The 12,401-nt window shown below is 35.3% G+C and overlaps 2 protein-coding genes across 6 annotated transcripts; both read right to left on the bottom strand.

Annotated features, from left to right (window-relative positions):
• Nucleotides 1–869: 869 nt before the first annotated feature.
• On the bottom strand, nt 870–11,986 carry LOC132299877 (uncharacterized). Of its 5 annotated transcripts, none has more exons than XM_059796745.1 (5): nt 11,032–11,986; nt 10,094–10,742; nt 9,591–9,688; nt 9,129–9,480; nt 870–6,456 (listed from the first exon to the last, which is right to left on the bottom strand). In XM_059796745.1, exon 5 carries the CDS (start codon nt 5,611–5,613, stop codon nt 4,657–4,659), a length of 957 nt encoding a protein of 318 aa, XP_059652728.1. In that variant the 5' UTR covers nt 5,614–6,456; nt 9,129–9,480; nt 9,591–9,688; nt 10,094–10,742; nt 11,032–11,986; the 3' UTR covers nt 870–4,656. The 5 variants fall into 5 exon arrangements, with proteins under 5 accessions (XP_059652728.1, XP_059652730.1, XP_059652729.1 ...); XM_059796747.1 differs by having other exon boundaries at nt 870–6,142; XM_059796746.1 differs by having other exon boundaries at nt 10,094–10,388.
• Nucleotides 9,403–10,341, bottom strand: LOC132301245 (AP2-like ethylene-responsive transcription factor ANT). Its single transcript, XM_059798518.1, has 4 exons — nt 10,094–10,341; nt 9,928–10,021; nt 9,591–9,659; nt 9,403–9,480 (listed from the first exon to the last, which is right to left on the bottom strand). The coding sequence occupies exons 1-4, from the start codon at nt 10,339–10,341 to the stop codon at nt 9,403–9,405; spliced, it is 489 nt and encodes a 162-aa protein (XP_059654501.1).
• Nucleotides 11,987–12,401: the final 415 nt, after the last annotated feature.

Raw genomic sequence — 12,401 nt, 5'->3', positions numbered from 1 at the left:
ATGTTTGGTAAACCAAGTCCTCCAGGCCTGTTAGGTAGACATCATCTGCTCGAAGCAACTTTAGCGCAAGTTTTTTTCAGCATTGGATCAGACCACAGGAAAACACTAAAGATACTTTCAAGTTCATGAATAATGCTCATTGGTAGAATTAATTTAGAGCTCCATACATCTGAGTAGAGAATATGATAGCTCTAACAAGTTGAAGTCTGCCTGCAAATGAAAGATTTTTGCTAGTCTAATGTGCAATTCTAAAAGTAATCTTATCTATCAATGTAATGGTGATAATTTTTAATATAATTTTTTCTAACTATGTAATGGTTATAACGTGTCTTAATTTCGTTAAAAAATAAAGATTTTATTTTATTTTATTTATTATTATTATTTTTTTTCCTTTGTTAGTTTTTAGGTGTTCACATGATCACATTACAAAAGGAGATGTATGATCATAACTGTTGTGACGAGATATTTATTTTCATAACGAAACGAAGGTAATGTTTATCGTTTTTCTATTTTTATTATTTTTTAAGATTATTTCATGGTGTAAATCCTTTTAGATAATTTTATAAACATTTTATGAATTATAATCACATAGTCCTTATTTTCTTTTTAAGTACCATGCTTTACTATTTATTTGCATTAATTTTTTTTTCACCATGTCTGACTCATTTATGGTGTATGCATATGATATACTTTTCTTGAAAATTATAAAAACTTGTTCATTTTACCATACTAATTTCACATTATTCTACTAAAATTGATATTTTATTGGAATATTATGGAGATAGACAATAAACTATATTTATTTATTTCCTAGTTCCCTCTTTTCCTAATTTATATAATTTGCTTAAAACATAAAAACTCTGAAGCTGAAAAAAAAAAAAAAACAAACTCTGATGCTGAACAAATCATGACATCAGATCAGCACCAAATCCAGCTAAGAAACCAAAAACCCCATCATTATCACACTGAGCATTTAATCCAACGTGTTGAGAAAACCTCTAAAAACCATTTGATCATTAACTCGGTAGCAAATCAGCAACACATCTCTCGGACAAACACATTAAACAAGCCCCAGCAATACAACCATGAAAAACAAAACCTTCCTCATAAAAAAATGATAAGGAAATCTTCAAGTCGAATTTTGAGATGTGCCAAGACTTCCCAAACAATAGACTGTGCAACAATAGTAGCTTGAAGTTGATCTCCATTGTGCAGAACTTCAATTCTGATAGCCCAAATTTTCCAAATAGCAGTTGAAAAAACTGAGCTCAGCACTTTAGATTTTGTTGACTTTGAGCTGGTTTGCAGCCCAAACCACTCCACCAGTTGCATGAGAGAATTACATTTTGGATTATCCACGTGTAGAAGAGAAAAAAGCTCTTGCCAAATCTTCTGAGCATAACTACAGGTGCGAAAAAGATGATCATTGGAGTCCTCACTTCTCATACATTTATGACATATAGCAGCAAGAGTAAAACCTCGTTTCTGCAAGTTAACCAAAGATAAATTTTTGTTATGTAAAATGATGCAAACCCCTACAGCAATTCGAGGCCTACAATGTTTCCAACAAAGATCACACTAGGTCACTTTTGAAGTTGCATATCTACATGAGTTCCAAGCAGCTTTCAGAGAAAATCCACCAGTCTTCCAACCTATACTGTCTGAACCTGCTACAGTCTTTATCCTCTGAATAACAATAAACACTGTCTCAGGCAGAAAGTCAGGTCTATCCCACCTGCTATTGATAATAAGTTCTGCTAATAAAGCTTGTCTATCCACGTGTCTAAGTAATGTAGCCCCAAATCTCTGAATTAAGGTTTGATTTTCACACCAAGGGTCTGTAAGCATCTTGAACTTCAGCCCACCCCCTATCCTAAACTCAAGGTTTTGTAACAACAAATGTCTAACCCCTAGAATTTGTTTCCAAATAGGGAAATCAGTATTTTTTGGAATAGCATTCCAAAAAGAAACTCTTTGAAGATACCTTGCATGTAACCATTGAATCCACAATTTATCCTTTTGCTGAACAAAATCCCAACATAAAGTCAGTTTGGCAGCCACATCTATGTCTTGGATTTTTCTAAGATTGAAGCCACCCTCTGAAATTGGCATAGTCACTTGGCTCCATTTTTACTGAGAAATTTTTTTGACATCGAGTTTTCCACTCCACAAAAAATGCTTGAATCTCCTTTCCAAATCAATCTTGACCTCCCAAGGGATTTTAAATCCAAACACCCAGTGGTAGAGATAAGAATATAAAACTGACCTCAACAATTCAATTCGTCCTGCCATAGAGAGATTGATGGTATTCCAACGAGTTAATCTCCCATTAATCTTGTCCAAGAGCATTCTGAAATCTCCAGCTCTCCAATTATTATTAGACAAAGGCAATCCAAGATATTTGAAAGGGAAATTTTCAGTTTGAAACTGCAAAATGTTAGATATCCTTCTTTTACCTCTCACTGATTTAGAAAAGATAATTGTACTTTTCTCCTTGTTAACCGGAAGCCCAATAGATTGTTTGAACTGTTGAAAGATAACATCAATTGCCTTGACAGTTGAAATATCTGCTTTGACCACCATTAAGAGATCATCAGCATAAAAAGTGTGTGACATTTTCATGTTTGTCTGTGACACTACCCTGGACACTTTAATCTTACCCTCAACAATAGCTGTCTCCATCATATTACTGAAATATTCTGTGACAAATGCAAATAGCAGTGGAGAGAGAGGGCAGCCTTGTCTTATGCCTCTGGAAGTGGAGAAAAAGCCAGCAGGCACTCCATTACACAGAACTGAGAATTTTGGAGAGGTGATGCATACAGTAACCCATTTGATCCATTTATCACTAAATCCATGTCCTTGTAACACTCTCTGAATAAAATTCCAATCAACAGAATCATATGCTTTCTTCAAGTCAACTTTCAAAGCAATAGTTGGATCACCATATTTCTTTCCAAACCCCTTTATTAAGTCAGAAACAAGAAGAGTATTATCATGTAGCCTTCTATCTTTAATGAAAGCTACTTGCTCAGATCCAATGATACTGGGGAGCACTTTGCTCAGTCTATTTGCTAGAATTTTTGAGATAATTTTATAAGCAAGATTACACAAGGCAATGGGCCTGTAGTTGGCAATTTTGTCACCATGATTTGCGTTTGGAATGAGGGTAAGAAAGGTGGAATTAATAACTTGAGGAAGGGTGCATTCAGTGAAAAAATGGTTCACAGCATTGATCACATCTTGTCCTATAAACCTCCAAAAATGTTGATAGAATCTGGCAGGAAATCCATCTGGACCTGGTGCTTTATCAGGCAGAAATTGCATGACAACACCCTTTATTTCCTCTGCTGTTATATCACAGTCGAAATTCTGAGCATCTTCATCCCTTAAAACCTTTCTAGGTGCCTGCAGTTCAACTTCAGCTTCATCTTGTTTCTTATACAAGGCTTTATAGAATTTAACCAACCATTCTTTGATGGTATTAGGGTCTGCAGAGATCTCACCATTGGAATTTTGAAATTGAGTAATAGAATTGAAGCATCTCCTTTGCCTTACCACATTGTGAAAGAAGGCAGTACATTTGTCACCCGCTTGGAGCCATTTTATCCTAGCTTTTTGAGCCCAATAAATTTCTTCAAGATCAAGAGCATGCTGCAATTTACCAGATAAATCTCTTTCTCTATCTATACAAGCTTGATCATCTGGCTATGTTAATAGATCCATTTGAGCTGAATGCAAATTAACTCTAGCTACTTGAATTTGTTCAGATGCTGTACCCTTAGTCTTGTTCCACTCCTTCACAACAGCCTTTACAGCCCTTAATTTTTTCTGAAGCACATAGAAGGGGCTGCCTGTGACATTCATCTCCCATGCCGTAGAAATAACTGGAACCACATCATCATTTGAATACCAAATCTTGAGGAATTTGAAACGTTTTGGACCAGTTGAACAATCAAAATACCACTGAATTGCCATCCCATAGTGATCAGACAATGAAGCTGGTGTGAGGGAAACCTTGGAGTCATTAAATTGCTGCAGCCAGGAAGAATTCACAAACACTCAATCCAACTTTGCTTAATCCTTGACTGTAAGTTCTGTTTATTACTCCAGGACCACTCCCCATTATTTATGGGAAGATCATCCATACTTATATCTTGAATCAGCCTATTAAAATCATCCAGTCGACATTGAGGAATGCGAAGACCCCCTTTCTTTTCATGACTGTATCTAATAATGTTCCAATCTCCCATAGCAATCCAAGGACCTGAAATAATTTCTGATTGAGTTTTAAGAGATTTCCACAATTCTCTTCTTTCTTTAACTCTATTGGCAGCATAAACACCAGTGATGTAAACAGTTTTACTAGACACAATATGCTTTACTTGAACTAACATAGCTTGAGCATCTTCATTAATTAAATCCACATCAAATAGAGCTCCATTCCAACCAATCCAGATTTTTCCCAAATAATGAGACTTATAGTTAGCCATCCAGCTCCATTGAGGGCTTATTTTTTTCTGAATTTTGAATGCCATACCTTCTTTCACTCTAGTTCAAGGACAGCAAAAGCAAACTTATTCTCAAGTATCCACTGCTTTACTTCCTTTTGCATGGGAGGTTTATTAAGACCTCTCACATTCCATGCTCCTAACATTATTGAGACAATGGCAGTGAACCACTGCCTGCTTGCATTCCCCTTGTTATTCTATCTGATGGAGGCACATAAGGTTTATTTCTTTGTTTGGATTGTTTTCCCACTCTTGGAGTCTCTTGGTTTGGACCAGAGTTTTTACCCATTTGAGATTTTGGGGTCTCCTGAACCTGCCTATCCTCATCCAAAGATAAATCTTCAATCACAACTGTCTCTATCACATCATCAACCCCAATATCAGCTGTAGCATTAGCTTGCCCTGCAATATGTAGAACAGCCTTAGGATTTTCCACATCCACCACTTCCACTAGGGTCTCCACACCATTAGTATCTTCATTGTCCTCCAAATATGTAGCCTCCTCGAAAACTAGAGTCTTTCCTTTTTCCACCTCCTCCACTGGAGACACCACATCATTAGAATTCTCAACCTCCTCCAAATGAGCAGCAACCTCAGCTTCTATCAACTGTTCTTTGTCCACCACCTCCAATGGAGTCACCACAACATTAGCATCCTCATTATCCTCCAAAAGAGCAAAAGTATTTGAAGTAGGCACTATGACTTCTTTTTGAACCCTTCTCGCAGGCATATCATCAATCACTTGGTTAGCATCCTTGTCTTCAATCATCTTCCCTTTTTGCTTAATAACATATTGATCCACTGTTTTCTTTGGTTTGGCCTTGGGTTGTGTAACCTTAAGGGGACATCTCTCTTCATTGTGATCAACTCGTTGACACAGTTTACACGCTACAGGTTTCCATTCATACTCAAGTTCAACATGACAATCAATGCCATGAATATCTACAACCATGGAGTCTGGAAGATCATCTTTGACTTTGACTTCCACCATTACCCTTACAAACTGACCTTTATCTCTGTGTGTTTCAGGATCGTCCATGTAAATTGGTTTTGCAAAGAATGAGCAAACCTTTGAGACTGAATCTTCGTTCCGGCAGTGCATCGGCAGGTCATAGATGCGTAACCACACTGGAACTGTTTCTAGAATTTCTTTTTGCAAGTTTACATTTTTGTCCCATCTTTTCTTGAGAATAGGTCGTCCTTCAAACGTATGGATCCTCGACAGTACCTTAGGGACATCAGAATCATTCTTGAATCGAACCAGGAAAAACCATCCTTTAAATACACCAACGTGAAGTCTTTTGACCAATATTTGGCCACAAAGGATTTGAAGTATGGGTAATACGGTTTCTTACCCATCATGTAGCCAACAACAGAAGATTTCCAAAAAGCGACTTCTTCAACAACATCCGCTTTAGTAATAGAAACTTTAACCCCTCTGCATTCTTTGTGATAGGTTAGATTCTTAAAAGTTGCAAGAGCTTCATCAAAAAAACTACGGTAAGTAGGTTTAATAGGGGACGGATTCCGGCCTAGAGAACTTGCTGGCGGTGTGGGGGAGGAGGACTGGCCCTCCTCCATGATAGCTCGGTCCCTTGACTACAAACCCTAATCGCACAGTTGCAATATTTCTGCATGACCAAACAGCAATAACATGTGATAAGATGAACTTTTATTGAGAAACCGTCAATTCACGGCATAGTCTTCAAGCAGAAATTTAAAAAATCCAAAGATAAAAATTATTTCTACAGACAAATGTAGCTATTTTAGATAGAAATAGCCACAAAATTCACATATGATAGCAAAATAAAAAGGTCAAATACTTGAACAGTAATAACTGCACAACACCAAAATTTGGCTTTACAGAAAAGACATCAACACTAACCAGATGATAGCTAGAAAAAGGATAATACAAGGCATACTTATGCTTATGGTATTTTGTGTGCTGGTAGCAGAATCCACCATACAGGGAACATGCAAAATGTAAAATAAATAGAATTAGGAAGTTCCAGAAAACAAACTATTTTTGGTAATGAAAAAACAAAAATAGAAGTGTATTCATAAACACCTAATTTTTTTGTTAGATTCTAAGAGTGATTTACCCATGGGCAAGATAACCTAACAAAGATTTCCCAACACGACTCTAACCAAGATAACGATAAGGTCATGCAGAATGAGGTATAGATCCCTCTCTTACTCATCCAAGCCACTACACATTTTATCAATTGGCAATGTGAAATTTAATAGAAAAATAAAAGTCAACGGGATAACTACACCAACTAAATACTTAGTTCTTCATCAACCATTTTGAAAATTGTTAGGAGCAATGCGGAACTGAATATTAGGTAAAGAACTTTAAAAGACAAATAAATAGATGGACAGCCAAACTTGTTTTAGGCATAACTTTCTGCTCGAGACTCGGTTTTTGACGCCGTTTCTTTTGTTGTTCATATTTTATCATTTTGAATCTTTTTCGTTCACAAAGTTTTGCCATTTGAGCGACTCTGCTCAAATTTTACTTTTTCGGACCCGGCGGGGCCCGTTCAGGGCACTTTTTGAGATTTCTATAAAAGGGGGGTGAGATATTTCATTTTTCATCTTCTCCCCTCTTCATGCACGACCTGGAAACTTTTAACAATTACTTCTAATTTCGCTGGTCTAGTGAGCAAAAGAAGGATGAATGATATGATGATGGAGAATTTTTATTTTCTGGCAAAGAACTCCCACAATGCCTCTTGGGGAGACTTGAACCCTCTACCTTTCATGTTGAAAGGAGATGAGATACCACTAGGCCATAGGCCTCGGTGATTATGGAGATTTATTAACCTAATTATCAGCAGAGAAAAAAATCAAAGCATACAACCAAGTAAGAAATGTTTTTCACTATTTCCTTTGCACTAATGGAAGCCCATAAAGAGTGAAATGGTTATATCAGTTCAATCAAAATCTGAGCAAGCACGAGTAGAAGAAGTGTGGGCAGGGAATGCAAAGAGGCATCGCATCAATATATTATACTCTTTAAAAGAAAGCATGCAAAAAATGAGAATATTATAATGCTGTTCTAGAAGGAAACGCAAACCTTGAAAGATAAAACAGTTGGGAAGAAGAGAGAGAGTGAGAGAGAGAGAGAGAGCTCCAATGATAGTTTCAGTACACTCAATCTCTTGCTTTGGCATGAAATGACCACCTAGGAAGAATGGATATTGACAATGGATACGGATACAACAAGATATAGACAACTCGTGGCAAATTGGCAATTCTCAAAAAAGTTAGGATGGATAGGGTGAGACAACAAATGTAAACATATATTTTAATATGTATCATCATAAAATAAAATTGCACTTGTATCGTAATTGGAAAAGGAAAGGAAGTATGAGTATGGTTGTATCACTTCACTTGTCTTACAAAAAGTATTAAGTTGAACAAGTGTATTATTGAGACACAAACCAAAAGAACCCCACTAGAAAAGTATTCTTCTATGAATGAACCAATTGGCAGCCTTTCAAAAATACAACTCTCTCTCTCTCTCTCTCAACACCTAAGAACCATAGATACAAATACGGGACACGGATACGACACTGACGACACAACAAATCGTAAAAACTTAAGATACAAACACAACAACTAATAAATATATCTTTTTATATATATGATCCTATGTTTTAAGAGTAATATTATTTTTCATCAACCTAATAATGAAAACTTCACAAATCATAATAATTAATGAGCTGTGAAAATAATTAGTTTATCGTTTGATGAACTACACAGTTGAATCTACTCCACAACAACAATAACAATTATTTCTAAAACCAAAAATTTGAAATATTTTATGTTATGATCATCATATTATTAAAAATGTTCAAAGAAGTCATCATATTTACACTTAACCCATCTTTCTTATTAAAAATTTCTTATGAGCCCCTAACAATTCAACACAACCATCTTCTCACCGCCATTACTACTTCTTAACCCTAACTTCATTTCTGCCATAAGCTTAGTAACTGTGGTCACACCAGAAAGACATGATGCCACCCACGGAATGTCCACCAAGAACCACCCTTCCGTCCCCTTAAAGCATCCCTTCCCCTTACACACATCTATCACCGTAAATACTCCTTTAAACCCTTCCAAAACCACATTCTATGTGAACTTCAAGTCATCCTCCAACACATCAAACACCACCATACGATCTTATACAAAAATTACAATATTTAGATCTTAGCCAAAAAGATGCAGTTCCTAAAAATATTTAGCCTCTTAATCAACCATTTTATCCACAAATTGCTTTTGTTTGCCTTTATCAACTTTAACTGAAAGAAACAGCCTTGGAAAAAGGTCCAGTGTTACAGAAAATCACCAACTGATCATTAGCGCCATAAAAGCAACACTAGTGGCTCAAGAAAAAGAAGCAAGAGAGCAGAGAATGACATTTAAATTTTTTTAAAAAACTTCCCAAATTCTTAAAGCACACCAAGAGCCTAGAAGAGACAACTATACAACTTTATACTCTTAATACTTGTTCATTTTATCATGATTATAGGATTTACAAACTAAATAATCAAATGCACTCATTAATGAAATACATTTTAAAATTATTGAAGAGTGTAAGATACTAACTGAATGTCCCAAGATAAAGGTCCTTGTTTCCTGCTATGCGGCCCATCCGAGCTCGCCATCTTCCATGCTGATGATGCCTATATATATATTCAGCTGTTGTAAATGATCTAATAGAAAATGATTTTTAATAGAAACTTGTCAATCCTCGGTATATCGAAGCCCCCCTAGAAAAACCACTACCTTTCCTGGAAAATAAAAAAAGGGGAAAATGTGAACATTAGTCTTATAAATTTTTTAAGCATAGTCACAATTGTAGAAGGATTTGTCAACAGTTTTATCTTCTCAAGTGAGCAACAAATTCTTGACGGCTTGTGTTCTGCATTTCCTCGAGTTCTTGCTGGTAATTTTTCAGCTGTTCAAAGCAGCATAAACATTATGTTTTAGTCAATCTGAGAAGCATCAACAGACTAATAGAGCATGAAGGCCTGTGGCCTAGTGGGATTGAATCAAATCGAATCGTACCGAGAAGTTAATTTGGATTGAAGGTCCCCAATACTTAAGAGCAGCAAGATTATAGGCTCTTGCAGGTTTCTATTCCATATCATAGATTCATAACCTTTCTGAAATCCATATGTTAGAGTGATTAATTAAGTGAACACATGAACATGGTCGTTCATACATAATTCATAAATGTTGGTTATTGAAACTGAAGAAATTGCGTCATTTGATAGGAATAGAGTCCCGAACAAGTATGAGCATAACAATTAAGAATTAGCAAGCAACAGTCAAATAAAACAAGCCACTCCAAAAGAAATACTTCCAAATAAGATAGTGTAAAAATCTATTTTTATTGACTAACATTGGCTTCCTTTCTTCTTGCAACTATAGTCCCATATATGAGCTTTATATCTACCAGTCCATCTACGTCTGAGGGACGTATAAACATACACCATCTATGAGACCAAGGACGTAAAAAAAAAAAAAATAAAATAAAAAGGGGGTTATAGAATTAGGCATGAACTAACCTTTTAACACCTCTACACTGTGATGTTCTCTGCCCAAACGTGTCAATGGACTTCCTATGAATAAGTTGCTTTTGAGCCACTTTTGAAGACCTTCTTTTCTTTGTTTCCATGGCTATACATCCAGCTCCAGGAGGTGAGATCTGCCTTGAAGTTGTGACACGACTTGACTGAGAGCCAGGGCTCATTGACAAGCTTAGAGAACGTAAATCCCTAAAAGAAATTGTTGCACCGACAGAGCCAAGGCTCATTGGTTAGTAATTAAAGGAACAATTTTGGAAAACAAGCAGCAATTGATCTGTTTTCATTTTATCAAACCAATATTAATATCTTACACAACATGGAAACAAAAAGGTGCATGATTTTACACCACAATCAAACCCATCATGGAAACAAAAATCACATTATATGTCAAAACCAAACAAATTATGAATTGTTAATTTGAATTTTAGAATAAAAAAGCAAATCAGAAATAACATGGAAAATGAAATAAAAAAAGAAAATGATTGAATCACATTTATGACAAATTATGTATCAAAAGTTGCCTTGATGGCTAACGATTTGACCCAAACATTAAATTTGATTTAGAACTTGATAAAGGTATCATTATCACCAATGTAGCCTAATAATTCAAGCTGGTGTGGAATTAATCCTGGCAGAGTACAGAAAAATACACATTTTTCAGAGGTTCATTCAATGATTTAATGAAAATAAATAATGCTAGAGAAAAAACAAGTAAGAAAGTAGACAACTGACATTTAACACAAGCACAAAAAGTCTCAGCAATAAACAAGATCGAATTCATCATAATTTTGCAAATGTAAACAAGTTCTAAAACCATATTCAAACTCTTAGAAAGCTAGGGTTTCATATAATAATAACATCAATCTCCAATTAAAGATGAATCCTGACAAAAATGAAGCGAATCTGATAGAATTTACCTGTGAGTGGACGAACATGAATATAATGCTGATCGTTGGCAATTTTGGACGAATCAGACATCGATTTAGCTCCAAAATCAAATAGAACAGACCGATTAATGAACTCAGCTTGGTTTGGTTTCGATTTCTCTGTGAAATGTAAATGAAGCTGTTGAGGAGAGAGTTTTTCCTGCTCAGATCGTGCGAGAGAATGTCACTCCTAGGGCTCAGTTTTGATTTCTCTCCTAAATGTAAATGAAGATTTAATTGAAAATCTTAGTAACGGAGAGAAGAAACTCTGCTAGTGAGAGAATCTCATTCCTAGGATTTCAATTTGATTTTGGTACTGAGGGAGTGAGGTGAGAAGAGACCGAGTGAATTTTGTTTTACTTGCCCAAAAAAAATAGTGAGGAGCAAAATGAAAAAATAAAAAATAAAGAAAGAATGTGCACGGCAATCACGTGCTCACTTATTAGAAATTGTTAAATGGCAGCATTTTTTAATAAATGCTGCTAAACTTTTGTCATTATAGGTATATTTTGTAGTAGTGAACTGGTGCAAGGGTTGCCTGGACCTCAGTTTGCAAACCCAAATCTGAGGGATTCCCTTTAATGTTTTAGCTTTGGATGCAAATGAACCATGTTGTGTCAAGGATTAGCTTGTTGAGCTCTGTTCAGTTAAATTAAAGGTGTTGAAAATCAAGTTTGTCCTAACCACAACAGTTCAAGCTCAGTTTATTAGCAGCTCATGGGCTCTCTAGCTGATTATGTAATTCTTCTTTGTCATAGTCGTTGTCATTGTTATTATTATTATTATTATTATTATTATTATTATTTTTATTATTTTTTATTTTTTCTTTTGCTTCCTTGGGGACTCAGGTCAATTGGCTATAAGCATGTACTGATGATGAGTATTGAATCCATAATTATACATGAAAGTTTAACATAATTCTACATTTAATCTATAACTGTTGTTGTTGTGGTGGTTACTATTATATATACATATGTCTGTATATTGTTGTAATTGGTTTCATATTAGACTCTTTTTTTATGAGAGAGTATATTACAATTTTGTGTTTGACAAATTATATAGGTAGGTTCTCAAGGAATGTGTTTGATTTTTTTTGTAAAAAAGTTAAGGTTAACAAACAATGTAAATTGTTTATTGTTCTTAAAATCAGTTTTGACATTTGAACAAACAATTTTACCATTATCACAAAAAAAACAACATAAGAAATACCAAAAGTGCCTAAACAGACCACCACCATCATCATCATCATTTTATACCAAAACAAATTCATTGCATACAAATCGATTGATATAACAAAGCATGAACATAGAAAAATACAACCTAGGTACATGAAGAAGTTGTTGGCATCTTGAAACGGCAAA

This window comes from Cornus florida, unplaced genomic scaffold (assembly GCF_030987335.1).
Source record: "Cornus florida cultivar Cherokee Brave unplaced genomic scaffold, ASM3098733v1 CherokeeBrave_3.0.0_Hap2_Chr03, whole genome shotgun sequence".
NCBI classification, from domain to species: Eukaryota; Viridiplantae; Streptophyta; class Magnoliopsida; order Cornales; family Cornaceae; genus Cornus; species Cornus florida.
The sequence above is the reverse complement of the archived record's forward strand: the minus strand, read 5'-3'. Positions and strand labels throughout refer to the sequence as shown.